Source organism: Parasteatoda tepidariorum, chromosome 9 (genome assembly GCF_043381705.1).
Source record: "Parasteatoda tepidariorum isolate YZ-2023 chromosome 9, CAS_Ptep_4.0, whole genome shotgun sequence".
In the NCBI taxonomy this organism is placed as follows: domain Eukaryota; kingdom Metazoa; phylum Arthropoda; class Arachnida; order Araneae; family Theridiidae; genus Parasteatoda; species Parasteatoda tepidariorum.
The window spans coordinates 60,316,098-60,336,311 of record NC_092212.1 but is presented as its reverse complement, the minus strand read 5'-3'; the positions used below and the strand labels follow the sequence as shown (position 1 = coordinate 60,336,311).

The following is a 20,214-nucleotide window of genomic DNA, read 5'->3' as shown; positions in this document are numbered from 1 at the left end:
GATATCGGTTTGTTTTAGTAACCGCATACAATGTGTTAAAATGACTAAAATTGATTTCCTTTAAATTTAAAAACACGCCCTATGACGGGGACAATCTTATTTTAATTCATTAAGTGTAAATTGCATTTGATATACTACCTATTAAAATTATTTTCTAACTTTTGCGTTTTAAACCGCAATGCACCACTTTTAAACCGGCTGACCAACGGATTGATTTGTACGTACCATCTGTAAAATGATATAAAATTTAACAGAACTTCCTGGTTGGTTGGTTCTAATGCCACTTGCCATACTAGCAAGCCTGCTTGGTGAAACCGAGCAAATTTAAGGTAGAGGGTGCGCTTCTTGTTTTTCAGTGGCGCCATCTATGGCTAAGAATTCGACTTCTGCCACATCATACGTCACACCTGTTTTTATAAGGCGGACCCATTCATTCATCCACAGATCGTAACTTTGACCTGAATCAGAGAACGATAGATCTCCAATCCAGTACCCCCAGAAGTATTGATTTGTTATGGGAACATGGAGGACTTTGCGACTCGACAGAATTTTTACGTGCATCAGTCACCAACTACACGGGGAGTCTTCGGCAGGCGGGGTTCGAACTCTCGGACATGGGCCCAGCGGCCTACCGACCAGGCTATCCCGACCTCAGAATTTCCTATAAATTTAAAGATATGCCATCTGCCACGTGGCAATAATTTCTTTATTACAATGTGTTGAAATGACTGAGATTTTAACAGAACTACTTTTAAATTTAAAAATATAATGTCGGACGAGTGGCAATAATTTCTTTGTTACAATGTGTTAAAATGACTAAAATTTTAACAGAATTACTTTTAAATTTAAATATATAATGTCGGACGAGTGGCAATAATTTCTTTGTTGCAATGTGTTAAAATGACTGAAATTTTAACAGAATTACTCTTAAATTTAAAAATATACCGTTCGACAAGTGCCAATCATTTCTTTATAACACTGTGTTAAAATTTTATTAGAATTACTTTTAAATTTAAAAATATACTGTAGAAGAAAGTGATTGTTTTTTTTTTTTATTAATTGTATGTGAATAGCTGTCGGTCTGCAGCCTATTAAAATCATTTACTAACTTCTGTGTTTCTGCTTTGACCGCACCACAATTAAATGATCCACAAACCACGATTGCTTTTAGATGCAGCTTATAGAAACAAAGCACAAAACCTAGTATACCGACTTAATTCTTTATTACAATTACCGAGAGAAATAATTAAGTTACATGTTTCGGCAAGATTGTATATTTCATCATTGCTTGCGAATAAATTTGGTAACCATAATTTACACATAGATACAATACAATCAATTATTTCTTATTCCATGACAATAAGTTAAAATATTTATCGTATGCTTTGTTACAGTAGCATCGCATGAGGACAAATAGAATAAAATAAATTTATACGTAATGCGTTAAGTATTGTTTGTTTGTTAAGAATTTCTCCTTTTAGATTAAATAATAAAGAAGGAAATAGTAAAAAAAAATTCAAAGCTCAAGTACTACAAAAAATATTTTGAAGACAGAACACAGTATGCATATTACATCTTATATCAAATCTAACCAAGCATGTTAAGAAATTTAACTAACAATTAAAATAAACATATCCCTCGGTAAAATTAATAGTGAATGAATTACTTTTAAACCATTGCTGGAGTCAACAAAAGGCATATGTATTTATATGTAAATATTATTGTCATACATAATTTACATACTCTAAACCTTAACAAACTTATCTTTAAATATACACCTGTCGGGTAGACTATATTTGAGGGTGCTCCTTGATTTTCGCCAAGTTGTGATTGCGGTTGATCGCCTAGCTGGGCGATGTAGAAACCCAATCGTGATTCTGATTGGTTTAGATTCTAGCGTTATTTTTAAATGTTCAACGGTATATTTAATTTCAGAGGTCTGTTAATTCTACGTTGGATACCGGCTGGTAAGGTTACTTTTGCTTCTAGTCCTAAAAATGACTACAGTAAATAAGATAAATCTTAAGTTTCTGTACGGATTGAATAACAATGAAAAAAAAGCAGTGATTGACTGGTGTATGAATGAAGGCTTAATTAGTAACAGATATAAATGTCCTATTTGTGGGAGTTGTTTTTTTCCTTTTCTTTCTGCGCTTACTCCATTAATTTTTGCTTCGATTCAAAATGCATTTTATTCGGTTTATTAATTTTTCTTATATTGGGTTCATTACAATTTTATAAAGTTTTGGCCGATGTTTTGTTGAAATTTTCCAATGTTTTATTGAAATATCATTATGTTTTGGCCGCGATTCCTGTTACCACGGTGTTCCACGCAAACAGGAATGGCGCCAAACATAAGTCGCCAAGGGGCACCCTCAAGTATATTTTTACCATTGATTTTAGTGCTAAATATTTCTGTATGCATTTTAGCAATTCCAGTAGTTTTTAAAGTTTCAAAATAAGTATCAGTAGAATATGTAGGCAATCTAGACGGTAAAAATATACATATTATGATTTGTTTAAATTACTTTCATCAATGAATGGTTGTCGTTGTACAGTAGAACTATGTCTTTGAAATAAAACGTGATACTAGAGTATTTGAAAAGAATATTTTTACTTTGATTATCTTAACTACCGATTTTCCATTAAAATTTGCATAATTTTAGATTTTTCTTCATAATAAATACATACTTAAAGTTTTTATTTTGTGACAGTCAAAGGTATATGAATTTTCTCTATCATCAAACAACTTTGTACTTTTTAATTTAAAAAAAGCAATATGCCTTAAAAATTTGGACAACAGTTGCGAGGCTATTAGAAAGTTTAATATTTAATAAGTTCTCTACAGTAGAACTATTAAACAGTAGAACACGTGATTTTTAACTCATCTGAAATAAATATTCTGACACCAATATCATTGAAAAACAACATTTTTATTTACATAAGTAATAACTATAAATAATTCTATTGTCATAGCAACCTTAACTCAACAGCTTTAATTAATAAAACGGGACAAATTCTAGCTTATAGCTCACACGCGATTAAATAATAAATAAATGGAATGGAATTTACCTACTTTTATTACAACTCCAATCCCTGATTACATTTAAAAAGGCGATAACAAAATATCATTTTTTTGAAATAAAAATAGTAATTCAAGCCGTTAATGGCAATAATTATGTTCTGTTTAATTTATTTCATGTAAAGCCCATATCTGATACTTTTTATCTTTCTAGTTTCTTTGTTACAATTTTAACTTTAAGATTCTTTGTTACAATTTTAACTATGCAGGAAGTTAATATTTTTAAAAGACGTGGTTAAGACTTTTGTATAAATACTTAAATTATTTATATGAAGTGGTGGTCAAAATCATTATTAATTATCTTTGTTAAGTAAAAACAAAAATATTAAGACTATGAAAGGTAAATATAAGGAAAGCAAATTAATACGCAGCACGTAGTTTTTATTATGTCTGCAAGGACGCCAATGCTACTATTTGAGGACAAACTTTCCTAGTGATTGCATATAAATTATGTCTTCATACGTGATTTTCAAATTCTTAAATTTGATCTGCAGTCAACTTGCGTGTCACTTATTCAGATAACTTGCTCAATGTTTTTATTAGTTATAAATTTTCAGTCACGGTTATCACGTTTGGAGCCTTTTACAGTTCGCACTATCCTTAGGTAAAATTTTTTAAAAGGTGTTCGTTTTATTAGCTTTCATTACAAAATTGAAAATTCGATGCATCACATTTTCGAGGCTGCCAACTTTCAATGCTTTGGGGAAAAAACTTCTTCTAGTGGCAGCTAAGTTTACGTTTAAATGCATGAACATCTGTTTTTCTCCATCACTACATATAAACGACTCAAAAGTTCATATAAAACGTTACTTTGTTTGCTGGTAAGCAGGCAATTTAGAACAGCGCTATCGTGTGAAACTTTAACATTTAAGCAAAATTATGAAAGCTTCTGTTTGTTATTACCTATGCCTCTATGAAATGTTTTGAGAAAAGCTTATTAGTATTTAATAGCATTGAGTATGCTTATATTTATTTGTAAATCTTAAGTAAAGTGGGGATTGCAAACTTATTAAATCATATTTTATATTCTAAATTGTTCTGATTCTTTTTAAATTTTCTAAGGACCGTATGGACCCTGCTTTTTGAAGTAGTGAACCCTTTTCACTATTAGGACATCAAAAATTAGCATTCTGAGAGTTAAAATTTTTATATCTTAATATTTAGTAATTATATTAAAATATTGTATGAAATAGTGATTACATCAGTTTGAATAGTATTTTAAAGTACTTTGAGTGAGATGTGTTAATTCTCAATCATTTTATAAAAGCTTGGGTAAAAAGTAAAGCACTTTTTTAAGTGTCCAAAAAAGAAGAAAGTAATTTTTGTTTCAGTTGAAACAAGAAGCGTAAAACAGATACTTTTCGGAAGACGTGGATAAAGAAGAGAACTTTTTGTGGTGATATAAGTTTATTACGATATTTACGTTTTTAATGTGAGATATGGATAATAGTATAATTATTTTCTCCTTTTTAACACCTCTTAAAAGAAGTAGTTTTTTAAAATTTTTATTTCATTTTATTATTTATAGTTTGTTTAGGTCAAAATGTGGTGGGTATTTTAATTGGCTATGAAATGAAATAATTCTTACATCGGAGTAATTCATTTTTACCAATTTTAATACAGTGTAACCAGTCTGGCAACACTAATTCAACAAATGTTACAAATCACTAGAAATGTAAAACTAATTGTTTTTAAACGTTTATCAACCACTATTCTTTAAACAACAATGAGCACAAGTATTCCGCTTCAGTTTCAATGACTAAAATTTCAAACAAACACAACTATAGAGCAAGCTGCTAATTTTATTTTTTGATTCCTTTTTAGTTATTCAAGCAAAGTGCTTGAAACATTCGTAAAAGCAACTCCACTTCCTGCTTACCTCAACGCTCAACCAAAACAGTGTTAAAATTCTAGATGAATGGGATAGGGGTCGCTTCGTGACCCAGGTGCCCAAGAAAATCAAAACGCTAGGAATGACTAAAATTTTAAGAACTAAATTTTCCACTAAAGCGACTAAAATTTTCAATAAAAATTTGACGTTCCGGAAAGGGTTAAATCGGATTTTTTTGTCTTTACTTCATTTCGGTTAGGGACCCAAACTAACCGATTGAAAAAAAAAGCGTAATTTTTTACTTTTTGAGTGTCAAGCTGAAACATAAACAATTCATTAATTGATTAGAGCAGTGTTTCTTAACCTTTTTGGTACAATGGACCTAAGATGTCTCGGACCACCCCCCTGCGAAAAAAATATTTACAAAAAACATCAATTATTAGAAAACATTTAATTTCATTATTTTAATAGTATACAAAATTTTTAAAACTAAAATTTTTAATGTGAAGGTTGTTACTACATTTCCTTTATTAATAAATTGAATTGAGGGATGGCTTTCGACAAAGCAACGCGAATATCCTGTTCAATATTCAATCGATTTTGATATTTTGTTTTTATTGTCACGAGAGTGGAAAATCCCGCTTCGTTAAGATACACTGTAGCACGGAATTATAGCTGCCATAGCTCTCTTTACAAGCAATGGGTAGGCTTCTCTCACAGAAGACCAGATCTCTTCGAGTGTTTTTGAATCGAAATCCATTTTTAGCAAGGACTTTGTTCTACGATCAATAAGCTCATCTTTGACAAGGTTCACATTATCGATACAGTCAATATCACAAAGTAAAAGGATTACGAATCCTCAACTCATCTTTTATATTTATCTCATCCAAATTAAAATTTTTTTTAAATGAAACTCGAAGTACTTCCAGGTGTTTACAGATTTCATTTTTCAAGTTATTCAGTAACAAATTATCTTGCCAAGATCCATTTTCAGAAAGCACTTCGTCCAATATTTGAAAGTTTGCATAAATCTCATTTTGAATTCTATTTTTTCAAAGCGGCACTTTTAATAAGAATGCTTGTAATCTCTGAGTTGCATCCATGATGGTGGTATCTCGCCCTTGAATTAAAAGACTGATATTGTTCATGTGGTTAAAAATATCTGCCAGGTAAGCCAATTTATATGTAAATTTTTTTTTTTTAATATTCGAAGAGCGGGTTATCTTTTTCTTCTCGATAAAGTGATACTTCTGTTTCAAAATGAAAATTCGTTTCAAAACCTGCCCTCGGGACAGCCAGCGCCCTTCTGTGTGGTACAGAAGTATCTCATGTTCTGCGTCCATTTCTTGACATAATGTTTTAAAAAGACGATGATTAAAAACTCTACTTCTAATAAAATTCACAGTTTTAATAACTATTGATAATACTTCTTTTAAGCTGATTGGAAGAGTTTTTGTAGCCTGTGCATGTCTATGCAAAAAACAATGAGTAACAAGAACATTAGGAGACTCTTTTTTTACCAACAGGGCAAAACCAGATTTATTGCCAATCATAGCAGGTGCTCCATCTGTACAAAGTGAATGAAGTTTTTCTCTCCTGTCAAAGTCGTGTTTGGTAAAGAAAACATTTAACATTGCTACAATATCAACTGCCTTTGTAATTTGCAAAAGAGACTCACTAAATAAGAATTCCACTTTGATAGTATCAATTCATCGACGATCTGTTTCAAGATATTGCAAGAAATTTCAACTATTCTTGAATGTATTACATCATTTGACAATGGAATAGCTTCAAGTTTTTTTTCTCTGTTCCAGTCCACAAACTAATTCAACCATTTTCAGCGTACATAAGGCGTTGAAATTGAAGGCTTAATTAACGTCTCTCCGATAGTCGGCGGTTACTTGCTTTTGGCAATACGATATGTAACTTTGAGAGATGCCTCAACCAGAAGTTTTTGTGGTATACCAAATCCAAGTTTGTTAATGTTCCAGATTTCAAAAACTGGGCTTTCTTCTTAGTATAAAATTCTAGATCTAGTAACCTGGACAAGGTATCAAATGTACGTAGGGGATGATAAGAAATAGCACAGCGGACGTCATCAGGGGGTTGCCCCTGATGATGCAAACTGAAAGCCGGTTAGTGGAGGATGTTAAAAATATGACAGGGATATTAGAGGGCTGTGTGCAGTCAGCACTGAATTTGGGGTATCTCGATCACCTAGTTTCAAATATGTATGTATTTTCACCTTTTAGAAAGAAAAAAAGATCAATGTTTAAATATTATTGATCCAAACGTTTTGAAAATTAGGAGTAGTTGGCGGACCCCCAAAATATGACCCATGGACCCCTAAGGGGTCCATGAACCACAGGTTAAGAAACCCTGGATTAGAGGTAAAAAAAAAAAAAAGAATGTAGCTAAAAAAAGCTTATATTTAACTTTTTGTGTATATTAAAAATGGAACATAAGCAATTCATTAATTCAGTAACGGTAATTTTAAAAAAAGAATGTAGCTAAAAAAGCGTACTTTTTACTCTTTGAGTATATTAACACGTTCACGCCAGGAAAAGTGAAAATACTGGTACTGGAAAAGAGAAAATACTGGTAGAAGAAGTATTTCAATATTAGATAATATTCGGGAGCAGTTAATCTTTTCTCAACAATAACAATTCACTGTAAGGAAATTTATCATGGCGAAGAAGCAATTCACTATAAAAATTGCATCCGTTAAAAACAATTGGTAGTTATGGATTTTTATTATTCCCGGAAAAAAACTAAAAAATGAAATTTATTGTTACCAGTTTTTACTCCGGTGNATTTTAACATTTAAGCAAAATTATGAAAGCTTCAGTTTGTTATTGCCTATGCATACCTGCCAACTCTTAATCCCTTCCATTATCATTTTTCCCAGTGGTATTAAAATGGAATTAAAACTTCAATTTTAAGCAAACAAATACGTTGCATTTGAAAAAACTTAAGTTGACAACCATGATAGTAACGCATATTTATATATGTGCTTAATTTTTGTAAGAATAGTGGTGATCAAAATCATTTAAAAATTAAGTTTATAAAAGAAAAAATAGTATATATTTACTACCACTTTAAATATGAAAACAAAATCTTCCGGAAGAGTTGGCAGGTATGCCTATGTCTCTTTGCAATGTTTTGCGAAATAGTAGCATTGAGTATACTTATAATTATTTGGAAATCTTAAGTAAAGTGGTGATTACAAACTTATTAAATCATATTATATATTCTAAATTGTTCTGACTCTTTTTAAATTTTCTAAGGACCGCCTTTAAAGTTGAAGTAGTGAACCCTTTGCACTCATGGGACATCAAAAATCATTCTGAAAGTTAAAGTTTGTATATCTTAATATTTAGTAATTATATTAAAATATTGTACTACATACATTAAATGAAATAGTGATTACATTAATTTGAATAGTATTTTAAAGTACTTTGAGTGAGATGCGTTAATTCTCAATCATTTCATAAAAGCTTGGGTAGAAAGTAAAGCACTTGTTTAAGCGTCAAAAAAGAAGAAAATGATTATTGTTTCAGTTGAAACAAGAAGCGTAAAACACATACTTTTCGGAAGACGAGGATAGAGAAGAGAACTTTTCGTGGGGATAGAAGTTTATTACGAAATTTACGTTTTTAATGTGAGATATGGAAAATAGTATAATCATTTTCTCCTTTTTAACACCTCTTAAAAGAAGAAGTTTTTAGAATTTTTATTTCATTTTATTATTTATAGTTTGTCGAAAGGTGGTGGATATTTTAATTGGCTATAAAATGAAATAATTCTTACATCGGAGTAATTAATTTTCACCACTTTCAGTGCAGTGTAACCAGTCTGGCAACACTAGTTTAACAAATGTTACAAATCACTAGAAATGTAAAACTAATTGTTTTTAAACCTTTATCAACCACTATTCATTAAACAACAATGAGCACAAGTATTCCGCTTCAGTTTCAATGACTAAAATTTAATAACTAAATTTTCGCTCTAAAGCGACTGAAATTTTCAATCGAAATTTGCTATTCCGGAGAGAGTAAAATCGAATTTTTTTGTCTTTACTTCATTTCGGTTAGGGACCTAAACTAATCGATTGAGAGAAAAAAGCGTAATTTTTACTTTTTGAGTGTCAAGCTGAAATATAAACAATTCATTAATTGATTAACGGTAAAAAAAAAAAGAATGTAGCTAAAAAAAAGCTTACTTTTAACTTTTTGAGTATATTAAAGATGGAACTCAAACAATTCATTATTTCAGTAGCTGCAAAAAAGAAAGAATGTAGCTTTAAAAAAAAGTACTTTTAACTTTTTGAGTATATGGAACTTAAGCAATTCATTAATTGATTAGCGAGGGGGAAAAAGAATGTATGTAGCTAAAAAAAAAAAGCACACGTTTTTTTTTTTTTTTAAAAAATTAGATATTAAAATTTTTGAGTATATTAATAATGGAACGTAAGCAATAAGCGGTAAAAATAAAGAACTGCTTTAGGGGCTGAGTCAATCTGCAGAATGTCTTCGATCATTTAAAATTAATCGATTGATTTCCTTATTAAAAATATGTTATTTTCGAAAACTATCATCACTCTTAAAATTACGAACATTTAATTACAGGTTTGCTAGCTCCACTTTCTGTAAAATATTTTATACATTGATAAAGCATTAAGTAATAAAATAAAACATTTTAAGCATTATTTTTAGTTCTTTAAAAATTTCCGAGATTGAAAATTCTTTATATGTCTCACCACGAAATAAACAGTATAAATTGGCATTTCATGTGTATGTTAAAACCCCATTGCATATGGAGGCAAGATCATCTAGAATCAATTTTAAATAAAGGAAGAATCAAGTTTAAATAAAGCAAGAATCAAGTTTCAATAAAGCAAAAATCAAGTTTAAATAAGGCAAGAATCAAGTTTAAATAAAGCAAGAATCAAGTCTAAAGGAATAATCAAGTTTAAATAAAGCAAGAATCAAATTTAAATAAAGCAAGAATCAAATTTAAATAAGGGAAGAATCAAGTTTAAATAAAGCAAAAATCAAGTTTAAATAAGGCAAGAATTAAGTTCAAATAAAGCAAGAATCAAGTCTAAATAAAGGAAGAATCAAGTTTAAATAAAGCAAAAATCAAGTTTAAATAAAGCAAGAATCAAGTTTAAATAAAGCAAGAATCAAGTTCAAATAAGGCAAGGATCAAGTTTAAATAAAGCAAGAATCAAGTCTAAATAAAGGAAGAATCAAGTCTAAATAAAGCAAGAATCAAGTTTAAATAAAGCAAGAATCAAGTGTAAATAAAGGAAGAATCAAGTTTAAATAAAGGAAGAATCAAGTTTAAATAAAGCAAAGAATCAAGTTAAAAACATAAATAAATATAAATTTTGCTATCTTTGAAAATGAAATAAAAATTTCCAAAATATCAATTAGTGACTTAAAAATTTATTTTTTAAATATTTTGTATAATTCACCCCATCTTATAATTATGAATAGGACGAGAAATTAATAGTACACTTTGAACTTCACCTCAAAGCACCGCTATCGAACTTAAAGAAATTAGATATTAAAATGGAAAATATCGAATATACAATTTATTTTTATAATTCCAAGTATTTATAATAGAAAATAAAAAAGCTATTATAATGACTGACACTTTCTTTCTGACTAAGTACACTATTTGCTTTAAGAAATATTAACATCATCAAATTTCTTTTTTATGAAAGAAAAAACTTATTTATCTCAAGGATCGATGAAATATTTTGATAATTGAGGAGACGCAGAGGTTTGTTTATTCTTAACATCTTTTTTTGTCAAAAAGGAAGTAGCTATTATATTCGAATCTCCTGTCCAATCACATTTAAACGACGATTAAAAAATGTTTTCGGCAACATTAAAGTACGAAAACATATTTAAACTGTGTTATTTTATAATACATTCATCAGAATTGTGGGCAGCATTAAAAAAGAAAAACTTGCTTAGTTTTCGACTAGACTATTTTTGTGAAGAATTTCCTATTATACTATCTAAATAGGGATATCCTTTGAGGAAGAGAGTAATTTTTTTTCAAGACAGCAGAATTATCGTTGACAGAATTAAGAATTATATAATTTTTGTTCCAAAGGTCTCCCACAATGCATCATGATTGGCAGGTAATGAATGATATTTTCTTAAGTTTTCTTCATTTAAATTTATTTCGTGTTCATCTTAGATGAAAAAATATTTTGATAAACACTAAATAAACTTTTTTACTCATTAAATGTCGAAACCCTAGCAAAAGTCTGCCTTTTTAATTTGTTATTGTGATTTAATATTTCATGGTAAAGCCACTAATTAATTACAGGTGCTAAAATATAATATTTGTTTTTCAGAAGATTAAATAATTTATTAAAATTTAATTATTTGAACAAAAACATTAAATTCTATAAAAATTTATTTAATTTTTGCATTCAAGTCATTAGATATGAAAGATAAATAATTTATTGTTTTTAATTTCTTTGAACATAGAAACAAAATAAAACGAAAAATTATTTCCCTTTTGTGTTAAAATTATTGAATAAAAAACATAAATAATTTTATTTTATTTAATAAATTTATTTTCAATGATTAAAGCATGAAATAAAATACGGCGAAGATTTATTATCATACTTTTTTTATTTTTGTGTTCAGATCTTTAAATAATCAAATCTATAAATAATTTATTGTAATTTAATTTATTGTTACATCAAATAATAAAATTCTCTTACACAAGAATGTAACACAATGAAAATGTATTCCATTTCTGTGATCGTATTGGAATAATGATAACAATTTGAATGAAACCTATTATTTTTTACAAGTATTTTTTGAAAAAGGATCAGTTTAGTGAATTGAAAATATTCAGAAAAAAAGTACTTCCCATTTCATATGTTTCTTTTTTTCAAATATTTTTCTGTAATATTATTTATTATCTATCAATAAATTTGACATTATGTTTTCAGTTAATAATTGTTACTGTATAAGAGAAATTTTATAATTCATGAAGTATGACTTTGAACCACACCAACTTAAAAACTAGTTGAATAAAAATCAATAATAAGCAACAATTAATTTAAACGAAATGAAATCTCTTATTGCAATTTTCTAATGTGTATATTTTTAAACTGCTCTATAATATGCTAGTGAGACAAAAAAATACAGCATTTTTTCTTTCTTTACTTTTGTATTCCATAATAAGCAGTTTCGAGGGGCTCGAACTTTATTAATATTTTGGGAGTCAAAACCCAAATTTTGATTTTAAAAAAATATTTCTTTTTCATTTACCGTAAATAAATTTTTGTTTTTAACACAAAAATATTCATTTTATAAAAAATAAAAAACAATTATTGGATGAAAAATGAATTAAAATATTTATCAAGAAAGAAATACACCTCGAAAAAAGAAATGAACTGAATCAAAATATAATAATATAAGCTTTTACATAAATAATATAACTATTACGGTTGTCACTCTAACTTTTTTCTCAAATGAGCAATACAAGCTCACTTCACAGAAAAAAAATTGACCGCTAAGAATCCTACTACATTACCTACTTTTTCCCATCCTCTGACCCCACTAAAAAAAGCCCCTTCATTTTACACTATAGCGAAATGTCCTTTGTTTCTTTAAATTGTCTCTATCTTATCTATTGCCATGGGATCTTTTGTCCTTCTATCCTATTTTTAAAAACATTGGATATTTCTTAGTTTATTTTTTAATGTTTTCCCTCTCCCAAAGACGCGTCTTAACACGTTCACGCCGGGGTGACCCACCGGTGGGTCAGGCTAGATTGTCTCATCTTGGCAGCGCACCGGAGTAAAAACTGGTAACAATAAATTTCATTTTTTAGTTTTTTTCCCGGAATAATAAAAATCCATAACTACCAATTGTTTTTAACGGATGCAATTTTTATATTGAATTGCTTCTTCGCCGTGATAAATTTCCTTACAGTGAATTGTTATTGTTGAGAATAGATTAACTCCTCCCGAATATTATCTAATATTGAAATAGTTCTTCTACCAGTATTTTCTCTTCTCCCGTACCAGTATTTTCACTTTTCCCGGCGTGAACGTGTTAAAGTCTAGCGAACCTAAAATGTCCCGTCACAACGCTTTTGCACTAGATTATGTGACTAGACATGGCTCATTAGTGACGCTATATCCGTTAAGTATACTATTTCTTAAGCATACAGGGCTGTGACAGCCTGGTAGGTAGGGCGTTCGACCCATGCCAGTTCACCTGATTAGGAGCCAAACGCTCTATCCGCTGAGCCACCACGACTCACAGATTATTTAAATTATTTTTTGGCATGGAATTATCTTTGGATACGCAAATTTTGTAATTTTGTGCAAAAATTTTTCGAACAGCCTTAAAAAACTTTTGTTCTAAATTATTGGATTTTTCAATAAATCTAATCTTAAATATGCTAATTAGTTCAGACTATTTTTTTTTTTTTTTTTACGAAATCGGACACAAAAATGCAATCTCTCCTAACAGACATACTTTTTTTCCAGACATGATCAGATTTTTCAAAGTATAAAAGGTAACCACAATCTGAAAAAAATATTTTAGTCAGGAGAGCAGGAGAAAGTTTTGGCGTCGTAATATTAATTTCCTTTCTTTTTTTGTGAATATCAATTTTTTGACCAAATAAACTAATAAAATGATTATTAATTGATAAAAAAATTTTGCGAGTAATTATCTTTGAATAACGCTTATAGTTGATGCGTACCAAAAGTTTTTGCTTAATTAAAAAAAATTCTGAGTCATGTGGCGAAGTAAAATGTGAAACTAACAACAATGGTTTTTAATTTTTGATCACTGTGCTTTTTAAGCCATTGGGACCATGTTTTCCAGATTTCGGTACGGTTGTTTTTGGTCAAGATTTAAATCTGTCGAAAATAAGGTTTGTTTATACAGAGGGAAAACGCTAATGTGTAAATATGTTTTTTTCATTACTTAATAGTTAGCACAAATTAATCGGCGAATTGAAAATCCACATCTTGAAATATTATTATTGACACTTAGTTCATGAAAATTCGATTATTTGAACAATAGTAACTCAAGGTTATATTTTCTCCCCTTGCATCAATGTGGGATTGTGGTCCCGTTTTATAAAAGTCAACACCGAATTACAATAGCTAACTGTTTCTGTTGATAACTCATTCTCTACATATGAAGAATGATTTTATTCTTCACTGTAGGTAGGATACAATGCCAAGTTGGTAGGATACAATGCCAGGATATATACCAAAGAAGCTTGATTTTAAACGAAATGATCACTGTAAATATTATTTCTTTATGATTGAAAAAAAATCTCATTTCTAACATGTCTGTTGTCTTTTTTTAGCTTTATCACGAAAAAAAAAAGGCAACAAGCATCGTAAATAAAAAGAATTGATTAATAAGGAAGATGTTTTTCATAAATAAAATGAAATCATTTTGGTTACTAACATTCTGCTTAGCCTGGCTCGTGAATCAACATATGTGTCGGCATTTGGAGGCAGGATCTTGTTCACGAAAGTGCCAAATGATTATGCCTCAGGAAAATGTTACAATTCCCAGTGAAAGTATGGGCAATCTTTCGCCGACAGCATGCTCTTGCAGCTCAAGCTGTTTTGTATACGGAGATTGTTGCTACGATTCAGAATCTCGCTCAGTTGGTAAGTTTTAAAATTAACTCTTCTGCTACTGCAGTCCGCTACGCTAAAGTGAGGCCACTGAACAGTGCACCACATCGCGAAGTGTGCACATTGCACGTTAAGATTTTTTTTTATTGATTCTTTAATTTTGCACATACTTGAATCCTAAATATAACACTTGTTTCGACTTAGAAATAAAGTAAGCGCATTTAATATATACTTCTTTTAGTGACATAAATCCAATATAGGTAAATGGAATTTCGGTCTGTTGGAAAACAGAATATTAGTCAGTGGCAGCTTGAAGTAGTTGCCAAACGATATCACGTTGACAACGGTTATAATTTCGGCACTAGTACACAAGGGGCATCGCATGGATGCAGGCTAAATACAGTGCTCGTAGACCCAAGGCCTCTCTTTTAGATGCCATGGACAAGCGCTCGTAAACCCAAGGTATTGCATGGGTGCCGAAAAATATCGCGCTCATAGACCCAAGGCATCGCATGGTTGCTGGCTGAATACAGCGCTCGTTGACCCAATGTATAGCATGGATACCGGCAATATACAGCGCTCGTAGACTCAAGGCATCACATGGATGCTAGCTAAATACGGCGCTCGTACGAAAGGGTTAAAGCGTTAACTATGAACAGGCATGGTAATTTTTAATTGTTCCGAGGGATAAATATTCCACGTGTTAAGGAAAACATAATAAAAATACGATTGTAGGTAAAAATAAATTTATTAATTTGCCAGGACTTAAATTTTTTCTGAGATATTAAGCGTGGTGGTGAGTACAAAATTATTAAACTACATCTTATTTTCTTAATACTAAAACATTTTGAGTTTTTAAGGACCATACGGTAGGCCAACTTTCTATACTTTGTCGAAAATTTCTTCTACTGATAGCAAATTTTATGTTTTAAGGTGTGATTCTTCGCTTAGTAAAATGATTTGAAGTTATTTTCCAAGCATGTCAATGATTCTAAAATAGCATAGCTACTTTGTTTCAATTCTACATTGTGAGGCTTTTAAATGTTAGTCAAATACAAATTAACCAAAATTCTAAAAACTTTAGTTTTTGATTGTCTACCATTCTATAAAATATGTTGCAAAAGGATAAGAAGTTGGCAGCCTTGCATACGAAATCTGATGTTATTGCTAAATATTTCGTTCTAAAATTCACTGTAGTATTTTGCGAAATACAACGAAAGTTAAAATTTAAATATTTTGATAGCAGCCATTTATTTACAGACTGTATCTAAGAGATTCCTAACTTCAAAAAATTAAAAAGCGGTAGGTAAATTACTTTGTTAATAACATTAATTTTAGTGCATGAAGATATTAATATCTACCGACATAGTTGCCCACTTGGATGGTCGTTGAGAACGCAACAATGTGGTAGTAAAAATATAATTAAAATGGAAAGAATTTTCTAAAATAAATTTCACCAACTCTTAAAAACGTTGATAACTGATAGAGCTTATATGAATAAATTACAATTACAGTGAAAGCCTTACTGACACTCTTTCAGGGTTGGCATCCTTCTTTACTTTTGATTTAAGCCACTTAAGTTAAACTGTGTTAATTCTGCTTTATTCACTTCTTTCTCTGGAAGGGGGTAAAGTTGTTGATGCTTCAACAAATAACTTTATTTATTGAAGCACACTTATAAGCATTGCTGTCGTGGGGCATGCTAGGATGGTCTTCTCCCTCATGACCTACACACCACCTCAAACAGCCCTACATAAAGTAGACATGAACAACCTTAAAATCAGTGAAATTTGTTAAAATGAGGTGCTCGAAGTGTGACAATGAAGAACAACTAGTTAAAAAAATTGAAATTTTTTGTAATTAAATTTTTCCATCAAAACCTTTTGCACAATTTCAGGAGTAAACCCATCCGTCCGAAAGATATGTCTTACTCTTTCTGGCAAAGCTAAATACAAAGCAGTTGCTGACTGCTCAGCAACTTGGTCCGGATTATCCGTCTTTTGCTCAGAAGGTATTGGGCATTTACCACCTGTAACTAGCAAAGTATCTGGAGTTACCTACATAAATGTTCATTGTGCTATTTGCAACAACGATGCAGAAGAGCTGAAGACTTGGGATGTTTATTTGAAGTAAGATATTGTGAATTCAATTGACCTATTTTCGCCTTCAACACCCGGCAATAATAATTCATCAATTACATTACTTTCTTTTTTTGTCGTAGGTGCTGTTCAGAGCATGATGATCTAGATGACCATATAGAACGCCAATTTGTGTACAGAAAAGGCAATTTACAAAGCGTGATTACAGATCAGGGCAATGGTTTCCGAAGAAGGTGCATTTGCAAATTCTTTGCTAATGGGCATAATAATAGTTTCACAGACTCACTGGAACTCAGAACTTGCATGCCTAGATTAGAAATCTCGAAATGCTCAACAACGTGGACGAATAACTCTATCCGTAATCTGTGCTATTCCTACCAAGAACCTATCTTCTCAGAGGAAAAAGTATACAGAAACTTGCATTGTGCTGAATGCAATTATGAGAATCTAGATTCGTTGCGATGCTGGCCAGTTGTTGTAGAACGAATGCTATCTGAGGGATCTAATTACAGCGACATTTTTAATCATTGTATGGTAAACAACCTGCTCGATTGTTTGTATTATTTCTCTCTGTTAGGTTACGGCAGAGGTAGAGGTTATGCTTTACATAATTTAATGAAAATCAATATAGAAGAATGTGTTCCTGAGTCTGGGAGACGGTGTTGTGAGGGTGAGCGATATGATTTCAGATCTAAAAGGTGTAGGAAAATAAACTGATTCTTTCAGAGACGAATTTCGGATTCATATTACGATTTAGTTTGAAATACTTGAATGAACTTTTCCGTTTGTATAGTAAGTCAGTATGTCTAATGGTATCGAGATATTTGAAGAGCTTAGCGGATGAAGCAGGTAAGTGACATTTTGTAGAGTATTTTTTAATCAGAGAAACTAACATGAGGTTCTGGTATCAAATTGGGTATGTTTAATGTAATGTAATTGTTTTTGTTTCCACTTCAATATTGGTTTAACTAATCCATATTAGTTTTGAGTATGCTTGCATGATTTTTATGTCATATTGGGTGGGGGTATATAAAATAAGACCATGAATCATTAGCTCCACCTTTTATTAATCTACAATAAAATAGTTAGGATATTACCCTGATTATAGCCACTTTGAAAATGTCACTTACCTACTTCACCCTTGCAGCTCTTCATTTGTAAAGATCATCATATGTTAAATGTATAAATTTTGATTTGATTTTCGTGACCGGTAAGCATCATGGTTCATCACATTTCAGTTAATTAAAAATCATCATTAGTACGAAGTGTACTAATTCATTTATTATTCAGTAATACATCGAGAAAAAATATTTTATAACCGTCGTTGAACAGCCGATCTGATTTTTGGTTAACGACTACCAATGTTTAACTCCGTACCTTCATTTTGAACCCAATCCAGAAGACAAGGGAGTTTCTGGATTACAAGACAAGAGACCCGGAGACAAGTTTTGGGTCAAATTTGCCTTCGTGGAGGACGTTTTGGTGGAACTAACCTACATTTGCGTTACACGGAGGGGAAAATCACTGAAACTTCCCACTGTTAGTCTGACGGCCAGGGGACTCTAAACCGAAATCTGTTTACCACAGAGAATATTTTACTTCAGCACTGTGGTCAGTGCAAGCCAGGTGCGGAATTCACATCTCTCAGCCATTGCTTGGATTCGAACCCGTCCATGTCATTGAAAAGTGAGAGCTCTATCCCCTGAATCACCATGGCTCCGAGGGGGGAAAATATTGCAGACTGCAGACCACACATTCATTTTTTTTTTGCTTGGATAAAAGAAAAAAATGTTCTAATGAGAAAATGATAGCTATCGCCGTCGGGAGTTTTCGTTGAGAAACTGTAACAAAATATATCAATTGGGTACTTGCAACTCTAGAAGACGATCACTGATACACAGACACTGAATTATGACCTAAACTCCAACTGATCGCTTATGAACTAGACTATGATCTGAAATCGAGCTAAATTTCTCCACGTAAGTTATAATGCTAAACGTGAAGTTAATTAAATGCAAAGCAGTTTCGAACATCGAATTTGTTAAAATATAATTCTTTTTCGTCTACATCTTTTACTTAACTTAGATTTATTATTTTTTCATGTGTTTTATTATAACCATGATAAATATTTTTTTTGTGTACCTGATGACTGCGATGTTTAATTAGTTTGTTTATGTTCTACATGGTTTTGTTCCTGCCTTTGTGTTACGCAATAAACATATAGTGAAAGAATTGAAATCTTTGTGACAGAATATAGAATGTATCACTTCAGAGCATTGATACTTGTCATGATTGACTTACTTGAAATACGAAGTAGAGTTCTGTACAGTGGCATATCAAAATTGTTAATACATATTAACTTCTACATTGTTTTTATCTTTGAATCCTTTGTACTCGAAACGTGCCCATGAGCAGTACTGAAAGTCCATATGTATAAAAAAGGAAAAAGAGTAAAAACTAGTAACTAAAAAATTTCATTTTTAGCTAGTTTTCGATATGAATTCATAGTAGCTAAAATTTCATTTTTAGCTATTTTGTATGAATAAAAAAATGTCTTAATTTTTATTCATCAATTAAAAACATATCACTTTGAGACAGTGTTTTTTCTTATAAAAAATAGCTGCTTTATCTTCATATTTTGGGCCAGGATAGCCTGGTTGGTAAGGTGTTGGGTTCATGCTCAAAGAATGGTGATCGGTGCAAGTTCAATGTGTCGGGTCACAATGTCCAACACGTTCCTATAACAAATCATACCTCTGGGGGTACTGAATTGTGGATACTGTTTGTCTAAGATAGGTACTCTAACCGCCATTAAGTCTGCGGCAGTCTGGTGCTATGGAAACAAGAAGAGGGCTCTTCTCTCGCCGAAACCAGTCCTAAAGAGGGATCTCGCACCCCTACTTGAAATTATCACACCTCGTTACCATAGACACCGCCACAGCTCCAGACGAATATCTGGCAGTTGTTGTCGTTGTTAATTTATGTCGCACTAGAGCTGCACAATGGGCTATTGGTGACGGTCTGGGAAACATCCCTGAGGATGATCCGAAGACATGCCATCACAATTTTGATCCTCTGCGGAGGGGATGTCACCCACGCTTCGGTAGCCCGACGACCTGCACGCGAAGTCGAGCACTTTACGGTAGCACAGTTTAACGAGGACCAATACCGCACACCCTCGGACCCTACGCAGACTGATCCAAGTGGATCACCCACCCGCACACTGACCGTAGCCAGTGATGCTTGACTTCGGTGATCTGCTGGGAACCGCGTCTTAACGATCAGTCCGCTGCTGGACTAAACAGATTAGGAATGAACATTTAATTGCATAAACAAGTTTCTTATATTTCAGCATTAAAGATTACTTTTATTTTATTATATAAAACAGTATTCTTCTTTCCGAGAATGTGGAAGAACTGTACTTTTACCTCCTCATAGTATATAAATGTTAAGTGACGCCAGAGGGCGTATGGGCCAGAGAAAAAATTGTAGCAGTAGTAGTGGTAGATGTTTGTAACTGTTGTAAGTGCATGAAGTACCTACTTTCCAT

The 20,214-nt window shown here is 31.5% G+C and overlaps 1 protein-coding gene across 1 annotated transcript; it reads left to right on the top strand.

Annotated features, from left to right (window-relative positions):
* The first annotated feature begins 10,711 nt into the window (after positions 1 to 10,711).
* LOC107444781 (uncharacterized) lies at positions 10,712 to 19,257 on the top strand. The gene is made up of 4 exons (XM_016059003.3): positions 10,712 to 11,070; positions 14,286 to 14,598; positions 16,463 to 16,694; positions 16,787 to 19,257. The coding sequence occupies exons 2-4, from the start codon at positions 14,349 to 14,351 to the stop codon at positions 17,379 to 17,381; spliced, it is 1,077 nt and encodes a 358-aa protein (XP_015914489.2). The 5' UTR covers positions 10,712 to 11,070; positions 14,286 to 14,348; the 3' UTR covers positions 17,382 to 19,257.
* Positions 19,258 to 20,214: the final 957 nt, after the last annotated feature.

Coding starts and splice junctions, on each gene's coding strand:
- LOC107444781 (XM_016059003.3), top strand. CDS start 14,349: ATGTTTTTCATAAATAAAATGAAATCATTTTGGTTACTAACATTCTGC. Junction 14,599..16,462: donor TTCAGAATCTCGCTCAGTTG/GTAAGTTTTAAA, acceptor GCACAATTTCAG/GAGTAAACCCATCCGTCCGA. Junction 16,695..16,786: donor ACTTGGGATGTTTATTTGAA/GTAAGATATTGT, acceptor TTTTTGTCGTAG/GTGCTGTTCAGAGCATGATG.